The sequence below is a fragment of the Ambystoma mexicanum genome, chromosome 1q, assembly GCF_040938575.1.
Source record: "Ambystoma mexicanum isolate Mex_15411 chromosome 1q, UKY_AmexF1_1, whole genome shotgun sequence".
In the NCBI taxonomy this organism is placed as follows: Eukaryota; Metazoa; Chordata; class Amphibia; order Caudata; family Ambystomatidae; genus Ambystoma; species Ambystoma mexicanum.
The window spans coordinates 1332806481-1332820194 of record NC_090922.1 but is presented as its reverse complement, the minus strand read 5'-3'; the positions used below and the strand labels follow the sequence as shown (position 1 = coordinate 1332820194).

Sequence of the window (13714 nt, the reverse complement as noted above, 5' to 3'; positions counted from 1 at the left end):
AGACATCTTTTGCCTTCAAGCAATTAAAAATTGGAAGCACTACATAAACCAAATGAGTTCTCCTGCCTTTTTAAGATAGATAAACATGATATGAAGATAAAGAACTGTAAACTTGATTACAACTCTATAGGAGAGCCGCACATGAGCACGCCTAGAACCAGACAGGAGTGTAGTTCTTTCTTCCTCTAGTTGGGGGACAACCTAACACACAATGTTGCAGGAACCAAACCTAATACACAATGTTGCAGGAACCAATCTACTGTTGTGTTGTCCGCTATAATCAGTACTGTACGTATTTAGAGTTAGTTCAAGGCGTGCCCTACAGATAAGGGTTAGCCAATGAAGCACTAATCCTTTTATGTTCTGGAAGTAGATTTGTCCCTTCACCAATCCCTATTTTGCCACGTAGAATGACATCATAGATGACACATATTGGGGTATAAGACCTCCATCCAATCAAGTTTGTTTGTGAATGTGCAAGCCAGATGTCTGCCATTTGACCCTGCTTTATTCAAATGATAATAAAGTAGTACTTTGCCATATTCCTTGTGTCTGTCCGATTATTTGGTTTAGGACCATTATTGTAATTCCATCTAGCACTAGGGACCCAATCTACCTCAACAATGCCCTACAGAAAAAAGAATCCATCAGAACACTGAGATCTAATGACAATCTACTCTTAGTGCCTCTTCGTTACAAAACCACCAAAGCGGGGGGAAAGGGCAGTAGTTTCAGTGTGCTAGCCCCTAAAAACACTGGAACACCATCCCCCTCAACATCAAAAAAGAGACTTCTCTTACTGGCTTTAAGAAGAAGCTAAAAAATGGTTATTCAACCAATATTAGCATAATTATTTGCTAATCCATGTTAGCCTTTGTTCACCGACTGAACCTGTAAAAAATGCCCATGAATGTATTGTATGATGTTTTCTTGTATCTTACTTCTGTACACTGTCTTAATGTATGGTCAATGCCAAAGATGTCTGTAACCACTCCGTGATACCGCAGGATCTGGGCGTGTAACAAATACAAATATTTTTTTTTAAAAAGGGACGCTTCAAGGTGCTACAGCACATTTTAGTAGCAGTGCGAATGGTTATGGCTTAAGTCCTTCCCTGGGGTCTCCATTTAGTTCAGAGTTCCATTAACGCCTTCATTACACCTCGATCCACATCAACGTCAGACCAGAGTGTCTACCACTCTCAGCGGTCCTTCATCTGCAATTATGTGGAATTTAAATTTGTATAAGGGGCTTTAAGGTCGCCAGGATGGGGTCGACGGCTAGGAGCTCAACGGAGTCGCATTCTGCGGCATCTCCGGCTAGCCACGTGATTGTTTTATTGACTTCTTAAAGGACGGCAGATTGACAGCCAGGCATATAGGAGCGGGAAGAAGATTCCACTGTAATGGAGCCTGGATGTCAAAAGAGGTTTTCCAAAGCGAACCAGTTTGTATCTGGGCTGAGTGAAAGTAGGAGCAATGGAGGAACGAAGGTTTCTTATGATAACAAGGGCTTAACACGATAAGTAAAATATGCTGGCCAGATTTTTGAGTGGCATTTGAAGACCAGGGTCAAGCTCTTATGTGTAATCCTATGCTTAATCGGTAGCCAATGTAGTGCTCTCCTGGCATCAGAGACTTTGGCGCGCCTAGACAGGCCCCGGATGGCCTGAACAGCATTGTTCTGGGTTAGCTGCAAAGCCTGGATTTTGTGGTCAGTGGTGCCTGCCAGCAAGCTGTTACAATAATCCAGTCTTGAGTTCACAAGTACTGTAGCAGGCAGAGCACAATTTCTGGCAGTGAGGAAAGGGCAACAGATACATTGATTCGAATATTTTATACGTTGGGTGATTAGGCCACATGTGGTACAAATGTGGGAGACGTGTGGTCACATGGATAGTTCCTCGTCAAGCACCACCCCTAAGGTCTTGACTTTCTTAGAGACGGCGATGCTATTGCCCGCAATACAGAAATTAGCACATTCAGGAGCTAATTTACTCAAGCGTGCCCTCGGGGCAACAATCAAGAGTTCTGTTTTATTGCAATTAAGTGCCAATTAATTGCTTGCCATCCGTGCCTGGATGGCATCATAGATGTTATTTATGGCAATCGGATCTTGCTCATATTGTCCACTTAGCTCAAGAACAACCTGGTGTCATTGGCATAATTAGTATACCAGACACCCAGGGCATCTAACAGATCCAACAACAGCCGAATGTAAAGGTTAAACAGAATAGGGGATAGGCGGCTGGAGCCATGGGGAACACCACATGTTTGGATAACAGGCTTGGAATTATTTGCACCAACAGAAACCCGGACAGTCCGGGGTCCTAGAAAAGACGATATCCAGCTAGAGGCTTGAGTGGAGCAATGGGCGATCCTCCCCTTCCCCGCCGCCAAGTCTTTTCACTAGTAGAGAGTGGTCCACCAGATAAAAGGCCGCAGAGAGGTCCAGAAGCATCAGCAGGGCAGGATGACCCCTGTCCGCCATGCCGGCCAAGGTGAATTTAAGGTCCAGCATGGCGGTTTCAGTTCCATGCTGAGTTCTGTAACCCGATTGACGCAGGCCAAGGATCTTATGTTCTTCAATGCGTTCACAGAGTTTAAGGTAAGCCAGTTTGTCTACAACCTTTAAAATAAAAGGCACGTTGGTAATGGGCCTGTAGTTGTCTGCCACCAGTGAATCTAGGTTGGCTTTTTTTAACAGGTTTGTGACCCAAGCTTCCTTAAGAAAGGCAGGACCCACAACCTCACTGAATAAAAGGTTGATGAGGTTAGTCATCCAGGGTGCTAGAATTTCCAGAGAGTCAACAGGGCAAGAGTCACCAGGGCTTGAGGTGGATTTGAGATCAATGATAATCTTACACACTTGCTCTTCTGAGTTGTGACAGAAGGAAAAGCATGGAACGTTGTTAGTTTTAAAGGCAGGCACTTGGGGGCTGTTCCTTTGGACATCAAATCCTTCGGATGAGATCTGAATATTCCTAATCATGTTCTTATGGGAGTCAATTTTTGCTATAAAGCCATTGTCGATTTCTTGGCACCAAGCACAATCCTTTACGAGCTCATGGTTGATACGCGGAGAGTCCTGGAAATCTGCTACGATCTTGAAAAGTTCACTAACGTTTGAACACGCGTTGATGATTCTCTTGTTGTAATATGTGGATTTAGAGGAGATGATCTTGGCCTTGAATTCCTTCACATCTTGCTTATATATAGAGAGGGTGGTTTGATTGGGATTTCTTCGCCAGGCTCTTTCTTGGGCTCTCTTAGCCTGTCTGGCAGAGATAATATCATCTGAGAACCAGGTGTTCTGATGTACCTCGGATTTGATAGTTTTAAGTTTCAATAGGGAAACTTAACAAATGACTTCTTTTATGGATGTAGAAAAGTGTTCCTCAAGGGAGGAAGACTCAGAAAAGCTAGATAAAGGTTGCAGCCTAGATGATAGTAAGGCTAAGAAGTTGGCCGCAGTCATAATTTTAAGGGTACGTGTACATTTTTGGAATGCGAGGTAGAGTGTTCAGTTTAGCTGGGGGTGCAGGTAAGGTTATGGTGGCCTGGATCAGGAAGTGATGAGACCATGCACAAGGCACCACCTGCAGTTGAGAGACAGATACATTTTGGGACATCAGCCAATCCAACGTGTGACCACCTGTATGTGTGGTAGCGCCCCTGTGCTTGTCCAGAGGGTCCTTGGCCCAGTGATTAAAATCACCCATAATAATCAGGGGATTTTTAGATTGATGAGTGCCATTGGCTCAGACAGCTGCTCCTCGGAATAAGGCATATCTCTGGAGGGTCAGTAGAGGGTCAGCACATTCAAAGAAGTATTGGCTGAAGTTTGTATCTTATTTCGCACTCAATGGGGCTAGTGTGAGGGATAGTGTGGCAGTCAAGGGAACGCTTACACATTAGCGCTACCCCCCTCTTTTTCCGTTAATAGGGTCAGCTCGAAAGATCTCATAGTCTTCAGGTGTCGAAAGAGTGGCTTTGCTAGTTATGAGTGAGGTAAGCCATGTTTCAGTGAGCCCGAATAGGTCATGGCCATATTCAAGCAGGTGATCCGCAACTTCAACTCCATGTTTTAATAGGAATCATGTATTTAAAAAAGAGAGCAACAGAACCAGGCGTAGTGCCAACAGATACAGTGATTCGAATATACACCAGAGGAGTATCCGGGAGTCAGATGTGATGAAACAGTAAAGACCCTAAGAAACTCACCAGGCTTTGTAAGAAACAGGGCATGCCGGCGATGGGCGGCAAGGACCGGCGAATACCGGCTCGCTGCAGAAGTGCCGGTGCTGATGCGCCTGGATTCAGAATAAATCAACAGAGGTATCTGGGAAATGTGGTTCCCAGACACATATGCAGCTCAACAGTTCACACAACACAAGAGTGCTTATCTCTCTGCCACACACACAATAACACACGTACTGAGCTCGCAATAACAGTCGTTTCGGATAAATGAATCTATCAAAATAGAACACATAGACTAAGACAAGGTCTTGCATGCAGTTAATTATGTTAAATACAAAGCTACTCTGGCGAACGCAACAATAAAGCGTACCGAAGAGGAAAAAAGAAGACGAGGAATCCCAGCAGGATATTTAAACTGAGCGGAGGGACCAGCGAAGACCAGCTCACCACAGAAGCGGCAGCGCTAAAATGGGGAATACCATGTCTCGCCCTTGGATGTTCTTCCCCCAGTGTCCTGTGACCTTCCACTCATGATCCTCCCTCGTTTGTCCAGCCCCAGGGTTGGGATCCAAAAGCGATGGTCCTTCCCTGACCACCTGACTAGAGGATCCCAGGGGAGTAGGTGGGAGAACACAGTCAGGTTTCTCACACTGCGCATAGCTGCCACACTCGAAAGCTCGAAGCATGGACTGCATTAAGTGCACAAAGCTCTGTTTGGGAACATATCTGGCAGTGACTACATGTCTGAGCACAAAACTCGCTGAACAAATACACAAAATTACACATGCTCTGTATTAATAGCACACAATTCAATGTCAGCATATTTCTGGCAAAGACTAAAGCTCCGAGCATGCTCTTCATTAGGAGCACAAAGCATACTGTGGATGCCTATCTGGCAGTGACTACACGTCTGAGCATGAGCTGCTTTAAGAACACAAAACTCACTGTACAAATACACAAAATTACACATGCACTGTATTAATAGCACATAATTCACTGTGGGCACATATAGTATCTGGCCATAACTACACATCCAAACATACTCTATTTTTCCCTGAAACAGAGACATCCCCCCCCCATGTATACTGTCATCTACATTAACAGGAAGCCTCACCTTGCTGTTTTCCAATTCCATCCCAATGCTCAATGTTTGTGGTGAATTAGTCCTATGGTTAGCTTACTCTCGTGCTACCGCAATACATTTCCCTGGAACTGCCAAACTGTCCCTTTCATCACCTTACTGAAGGAGTTGAGCTAAACGGTGCTTAGATGCCTTAAGCCAGCACACTATACTGCACATTGAACTGCACACTGAACTGCAGTTCTTCCGGCTGCACCAGAAAACTTATTTGCCCAAGTGCTTCATGATTCTCATCTTCGGGTCGTCTTTTCTACTGATTTGGTAGTAGACTGCGTTCTAGAAAACCCGACAGTTAGTAGCCAATGGTGGATCTGCCGAATGTCATAGAAAAAGGACTGTTCAGAATAGGATTTGATATTTGAGTTCAGGAGAAGCCAAATTGGTTTGGGAAAGTACTTTTTGACCCTTATTTGTGTTCAAGTCCATAATACATTGGTACATCTGTGTCTGTCCCTAATTTTTCCTTAACAGCTAGGTGACATCATAACTGTCACAATTGTACAATATTAAAATGTCTCCACCAGAGAATTTGAATGTTCCAATGTGTGATAACTTTTCTTAATCTGACACATTTTTAGAATCAATGTGCAGATATGAATTTGTCATTGGCATTCTATGGGGTGGACAAAAATAGTGGAACTCTCATAGGAAGTAGATAAGCATATTTTCTCCACTGGAAAAGAGACAAATAATGCTGAAACAGTAGTGTGTAACCTTGTGTAGAGGGAGAAACCACTCTCATACCTTTTAGCTTTTAAAAAGTGCCTGTTGTTACTATCAAATAAGTAAACATCCCATAGGTAGAAATGAAGGGGCAAATGGATGAGAGATTAATAACAGCAAACAACAACAAAATGTAGAAGTTTGATGTTAGAGTAATCCAAGTCTATTGAATTCCGAACATGACTCCTTTCAGGAGATGAATTTCTTTGGACAGCCCAGCTGAGAGCCTTTCTGTTTGGTATTAAACATTTTATACAATATGCGCTTTCCGATGGCATTGGTCGGACAGCTCTCGTGCTATCTGACGTTTGGAACTACCAGGATACAGAACAATGCAAGGGCCTGAAAGTATCTGAAATCACAATGCTGGGACATGGCATCCATTCTACAAAAAGAAATACTTTATCTTCACGGGCTTGAAAGGGCTATAGTGAAGAAATATTGTTCCCATCTCTACATTCATATACCTCCAATCAGCCTAGCAACGTGTCAACAGCTGATTGGCTGCTCTGAGGCTCGGTCACTACTTCCGTGTCTAACAGGCACCGAAAGGCGAGAACCGGATCCACCATCTAAGGACCGCCTTTAAGGACCGTGATCCTGTCTTTGCCTTTTTTGCCGCATCGCGGCCACAGGGCGCAACCCCGTGCCTGGCATCACCCTCTCATCCACACCGTCAAGTCACCAACATCCAAAAGTAGACTTTGTCATCTTCAAACTTTCTGCGGGCAACCTGCACCTACCAAGCCAACACCACGTGATCATACCACCACAGACTACCTCGATTATGGCCGCTATATAACTCTTTATCAACTTATGGTCAATCCGGCATCTGTGAGTACTAATACTATCCCTACTGCCCCGGGAGGATAGCTCAGCGGCAACGTGCTCGCCTTGGAAGCAAGACGACACAAACCAACACAGGTTCGATCCATCAGTCCGCACTTAGAAACCTCTGGGTATTTAAGCGCATTATAAATACACAACTAAGACCAAAAAAAAAAAAAAAAAAAAATTATGCAACTAGAAAACAAACAATTCCTGTAACAGCGCCTCGATGACCACGGGCTGTGTGAGCGCTTTAAAAATGCAAATAAATAAATACTATGTCTTGCACAATCAAACAAAGTGGCTGAGTGTACTACATGTACTATCAGTTAGGGTTTTAACTCTTATAAGCCTGTTTAACGTTTACATTGCCACTGCTTAATGAAGAACTAGCTTATTCCTGTGCATCTCGCTTATTGTCCTAAGGTTTTACATGCTGAACGCACTGACCGTTGTACGCCACTGCAACTTTACCCAATGCTTCATGCTGAACTAATTTACTCGTGTGTGCTTTATACACTGACCCACTGTTTACATATTGCACCAGCCAACTTTTGTACGCCCTGTTCATCGGCCTAACTGCCCGTATTCTGAACTAGCCCACTGTTGTCCGTACCTGCTCATTGGCCTCATTTTTGAACTCTGCATTTAGCCAACGTTGTATGCCCTGTTCATCGGCCTAACTGCCCGTATTCTGAACTAGCCCACTGTTATCCGCCCTGCTCTTTGGCCTTCTGCTTGAATTTTGAGCCAGCATACTTCCGACCTCATGGCTACCCTCTGCGGTGCCACCCTTACCATTGCAACCATCCTCAATTATTTTCAAATCCATCACCCAAACCTACTTTCTACCTCCCTTGAAATCACCCCCTTCACACACAGGGTCCTCGGGCTCTTAGCAACCATAAATGGGCTCCCCACCCCATCCAATCAGCCCCACAGAATGGATCAAATTATTTGCCTTATCCCCCTTCTCCATGGTTCCCTTGTTCAGTGAATATCAGAAACCTGAGACTAGGTCTCGTTTCCTACATCGTAAGACACCTACCAGCCCGGACATTCAACCCCCCTGCCGACTAAACCTAATCCCGCCCTCCTTACAACCTGCCTAGCAAAGACCATGGAAGCCCCTGAAATATCTAGCCGGCACCATCCACCTTTCAGGCCCGGCAGAACCACTTCGGTCTCGCCCCACCATCAAAGGAGCACTTATTGATGCACGGTCTATGGTTGCCCACGCACTCAACATTGCTGACCTCATTATTTCCAATGGCTTGGACTTCCTTGCCATTACTGAAACCTGGTTACATTAGGCAGCAGGTCCAGCACTATCTCTAGCCATCCCAGAAGGCTACTCAATATTAAGGTCAGAGAGACGCCGGCAAAGGAGGCAGAGTAGCTTTCATAGCTAAAACGCTCCTGGGCCTTACAGCCACCTCCCATGCAAGCCTCCCCTCGGCGGAACTTTTGTCCGTTAAGCTCCCCCTCTCAGCCATACAAACGATCCTCATGCATCTCATTTACTGGCCACCAGGTCACACCTCCTCCTTTGAGGAAGACATTGAAGATCTACTCACAAATAACATTAAACCTGGGTTACAAATGATCTTTCTTGGAGATTTTAATTTACGTCTCTACGATCCCAATGACGCTATTGCCTCAGCTCAGCCCTGGAAAACTCCATCTCGGCTTCAACCACCGTATCATGGCACCTACGAATAACAACGGTTGAATACTGGACTGCTTGGTTGATCTCAACTGCTCTACCACCATCCTCCAGAATGAGCCCACCGCCTGGTCGGACCATCATTGCATCTCCTTTGACATCCAGGAGATTGCACGTACCATCCCAAATTCAACCACTGCCCCACAAATCTTCTCTAGAAATAACCGGAACATAACGCTCCAAAACCTACGTCCATTGATCCACACCATCTTAGACCCATCTAACTATAAAGAACTAGACCCAAAAAAACGAGATCTCTACAATAACACACTTGACTCTGCCATAAATATCATTGCCCCTATTAAACTAAAAAAAGCCAAACCAACAGCCCATCTTAACAAATGGTTCACCCCTGAACGAAAGACCCTCCGGAATGCCAAAAGAGCGGCTGAATCTACATGGAGAAAATTGCCTACCATTACTAATAAGGAGTTATTCGCCTCTGCTGCCTCCACTTACAAATCTGCCATTCATAACACTAAAAAAAGAAACCTATAACAACAGAATCCTAAATGCCAAATCTAGGACTAAGGAACTCTTCAGCATCCTGAGGGAACTTGAGTCTCCAGCCCCACCTACTGAAGACTGTGTGAAAGACGCAGACTGGTGCGCTAAAACTCAAAAAGCTCTCACTGATAAAATCCCACTGCTTCAATCTAAAATTGTGTTAAAAAAGAACAGCCTGGCTAAAAACACTACCCCTTCACCCAACCACATCAGCCCCCCTTGCCCACTTTTCGCCTTCTCACCGGTTTCAGCCGAAGAAGTCGAAAAAATCATCAAAGGCCTCAAACCTTCAAGATGCCAAGGAGACATCTGTCCCGCCACTATCATTCAGGAATGCGCCAAGCCCCCTTCATCACTACCCTGATCAACTCCTCGTTCAAGTCTAGTCCCCAACAACCTCAAGGAAGCCTGGGTAATGCCTCTCTTAAAAAAAAAAACCTAGCCCCAAATACACCCACCAACTATAGGCCTATAGGCCCATCATCACTGTACCCTACCTCTTAAAAATATCAGATAGAGTGGCCTATCTACAAATCCAGAAACACCTGGAGGACAACAACCTACTTGGCCTCAGACAATCGGGCTTTAGGCCAAGACACGGCACAGAAACAGCCCTCTTGGACCTCAAAATCCAAATAGATGACGCCAAGGACAATGGTAATCTGACTTTGCTCCTGCTGCTAGACCTATCGGCAGTATTTGATCTTGTTGAGCACCAGATCCTCACTGATCACCTGACCACAGCAGCTGCCTTCTCTTGTAACACCTCTACCTGGAGACAGTAATTCCTCTCCAATCGAACCACTAGGGTCTTCGCACCCGTAGCCTCAGCTGACCCAATCCCCATCGACTGCGGCGTGCCACAAGGATATTGTGTCTCCCCAACGCTCTACAACATCTTCATGAAGATCCTCTTTGACCGTCTTGACAACCTGGGTGTCACATATACGAATTGCGCTGATGATACCCAGGTTCTCATTATGCTGGTAGGGTGCTATGAAGACGATTCTAAATTGATTAATGACATATATCTGGAGATTCAGACATCAGTGGCAGACCATAGCCTATGTCTCAACGACAAGAAGACAGAGCCCCTGATCGTCGGTTCCCAAATACGCATAAACAAACTAGATCCACGTTACACCTTATTCAACATCGATGGGCACTTGATTAAAGTGGCCAAAGAAATTAGAACTCTGGGAGTCTACCTAGACTCCACCCTTTCACTGAAGAAGCAAGTGAATACCACTGCCTCCACGACTGCGTAAACCATCAAGCTGATTAACGCTTGCAAATCATTTCTGTCACCTAACAGTTGCATTACGCTAGCCAGGGCCCCAGTACTCTCCAAGATCGATTACTGCAACACCCTCTTCTTAGGCTCCTCTGAACGGAACCTTAACAGACTCCAGGTCCTACAAAATAACGCCTTGAGATCTGCATTGAACATCCCCAGATCCAACCACATCACCAGCTTCAGACAGGATGCCCACTGGCTCCCGGTACGTGATAGCATTTCCCTCTGTACACTAGTCACTACCCATAAATGCCTGACTAACTCTGCCCTTAAGTACCTATCAGACAAAATCACCAAACATCAGCAAGCCAGACCTACCAGAGCTCTGTACTCACACTGCCTCACTATCCCGAGGTTCACACTAAAAAGATCTGGAGGAGCTGGTTTCCCTGTATTAGCCGCCAAATACTGGAACGCCCTCCCACTCACCATCAGAACAGAACCCATGTTCTGGACCTTCAGAGCCAAAGTAAAGAGCTGGCTCTTCGATAAAAACGGATGCCCAATTTGCCCTGCAAAAACTTATTTGCCTGCTCAATCCTTGTGTATCTCTATATGTAACACTGTCAGCCGGTTATGGGCGCCTAAACTTTAACATCTAGCGATCCTTATACTGACTCCCTTGTACTTTTCTTTTTTCTCGTATTGTATCATCTGTCGACCTTCCTGTAACTACTGATCGACCTGCACTTACTGTTTGTTGTAATCCTTTGCCTGTAACATTTCTTAAAGTCTGGCGCCCAGTTACCCCAGGGTTCGCTGCGCGTTACAAATAAACTAAACTAAACCAGACCCTTACTGCCGCAGCGGGCCGTGAAGCCAGGCGCCAGAAAAGGCTGCTCCCCATTTCCATTTGAGTCCGACAGGACCCAATGGGAATGGGAGGACGGTAGCACCAGCACCGTTCATAACGCTGCTGGTGCTACCGTGAAAGTCTGCGAGCGGGTGCTGTTCGGCAAGCCAGGTAAGACCTGGCGGGCGGGAGGGCATCCGGCTCGCAGACTTGTACTATGCCGGTCCGGTAACAACGGTGCTGGTAAGCTTACCGGCACCGTTGTAACCGGACCGGCAGAGTCATAATGAGGCCCAATGTCTTTTTTATGGGCTGAGCATGAACAGGATATTGTGGTATCACTGTAGAGAAGAAAACAGGAAAATGTGTGATCACTGCAAGGCCTCGTCCAAAATACTGAGAGTTCTGGGGGTCACAACTGAAGAAGGAACAATACAAACATGAGTAAGGCAAGGAATTTGCTCACTAAACTGAATGGTTGTAAAGCGGGGGCTCCAAGTCCAGAATGCAAGAGCCAAATCCACTTCATGTTATCCACACAAAGCGAACCCGAATATAGTGAATCTTACTGGGTGATATTTACATGGTCAATCCCTAGCCTGAAAATCTGGTGCTGCTAGCGCTCTTGAACACTAGACTTGGGGATCCCTTTTCTAAACTACAAGCGCTGCAAACAAATACTAACAACTCTAAATTGAACAGGACAGAGAGTGAGTGAACGTCTTAGTGACTGGCTTTAAAGAAACCATTGCACAAATGCAGACTGCAGTTCCTGAAGTTCTTACAATTGTTTTGAAATGTTAATTGCTCAATCAGACACACCACCTGCAGCCTCACTATACAAACTGTGAGCGATTAATTCAGATTTTACACCTGAATTAATGTTCTTTGTGTCTTTCTAATTAGGAAAGTGTATTTGATTTTACCCATATGTTCAACAATAAAGATCTTCCAACGGTAGAAGTTTCGGGAGTACCTTTGCAATAAAAAAATTCCTTTCAAACAGTGGTAGGGAGACGTACCTGTGCGCTGGGTTCCTGTGATGCCACTGGTGAAGTAAGATTATGTTCTACAGCAACTGGTTTTTCTGTAGTTGCTGTGTCATTGTATGCTTCTGATAAGCTCTCATCCTCCCTCAGAGTTTCTTCGCTTTCTTCGTCTTCTCCCACAACTTCTTGCAACTCTGCCTACAGCACAAAGAAACCAATTTTATAGAGCTCTGCAAACATTGCAGGAAACCCACAGACAAAGGACAACTTGGGTTATCATCTATAATCAAATGAAAAGCGAGCGCCAATTGCCACTTTGTAAAAGATAATGATCTAAGTCACCCATAAAGGATGATGTCGATCGTTTCCAGCAATACAAAACACAATTTCCCAAAATGTTTAATATTGAAATCTGGTCAATACTATTCTAGTTTGAACTACTGTGCCACAATTTATCTCAATTTCTATGGACAATGGCTTTAGAAACGAGCAAAAAGGCATATTCCCACCAATCTGTAAATATTTAGATTACAACCATCATTGTGTGTTCAGTCCATGTGTAGCACTTGGTACCCTGTCAACAGATTTCTATTGGTTTGCATCTCCATCTAAAATGCTTTACAGTAATTAAGGTAAACAAAGAGAAAATAGTAACTTGGCGACTGTGACAAAGTGGACGTGTGGTTATCACTGCGTTTGGACCTGCACATAACATCCCAGGACATTAAAGCCAGCCATAACCTCGAGAGTTATATTTACAGGTCACATCACTATTGCTATTTTGGTAAAAAACCAATAGTCAAGAATGACTCATCCCGGGGGCGCTGTTGAGCGCCGAACAAGATGGCCCCCTGAGTGTGTCTCTCCGCGGTGGGTAGATCCCACAATCCTTTTTTGGGCACTTTCTGGCTCTGTGGCTCGGCCCTGGAGAGTGCGACTCGTATCCTGAGGCAACAGGGTACCACCCGGTTCTGTTCCTGTTCGGATCGTGGCTGGGGATCCTGAGATCTGGGCGCCCCTTCCCCCTTCCCCCATCGGCAGCGCGTCTTCGCGCCAATATCAGACCTGGCTGGGCGAGACGCGCTTGCCTCCCTGCATCCCGGTGACTGCGGAACGCCCCGGTGAAGACCTGCGGTGCTCCTCGGGGCTCCGTCCCCCATTACCTGCTTCTACTGGGACCCGCCGAGCGGGATTGGCCCCCCCACCGTTCCGGGAGCGCTGCGGCTACGATCGCTGCTGCTGCACAGCTCCTTCCTGGATCCTTGGTTGCGTTCCTCCGGAGACCCCCTTCTCTACACTTCTGACTCTGCTGACCGCTCTGAGGTGGGCCCGCGAGGTGCTCCGTGATCCCGGCCCCCACTGCCTACCTCTACCTGGGCCCGCCCTGTGGGAGCGGACCCCTTCGGTGCTTCGGCCCCGCTCTGGACCTGGGGCCCCCTCTGGCTACTGCGGGGGGGCCGCGACAGCTGCCGCTGCTACTGGGCGGCTTGTGCCTCCCTGGAGGCTCCCTC

General features: G+C 45.9%; 1 protein-coding gene across 1 annotated transcript in view; it reads right to left on the bottom strand.

Moving 5' to 3' along the window:
- Nucleotides 1-13714, bottom strand: part of CC2D1B (coiled-coil and C2 domain containing 1B) — a 2515186-nt gene that overhangs the window by 2140610 nt on the left and 360862 nt on the right. Inside the window, exon 5 of the mRNA XM_069642198.1 lies at nucleotides 12237-12401. Within this exon, the coding sequence (XP_069498299.1) occupies nucleotides 12237-12401 (165 nt within the window). The remainder of the gene's footprint in view (nucleotides 1-12236; nucleotides 12402-13714) is intronic.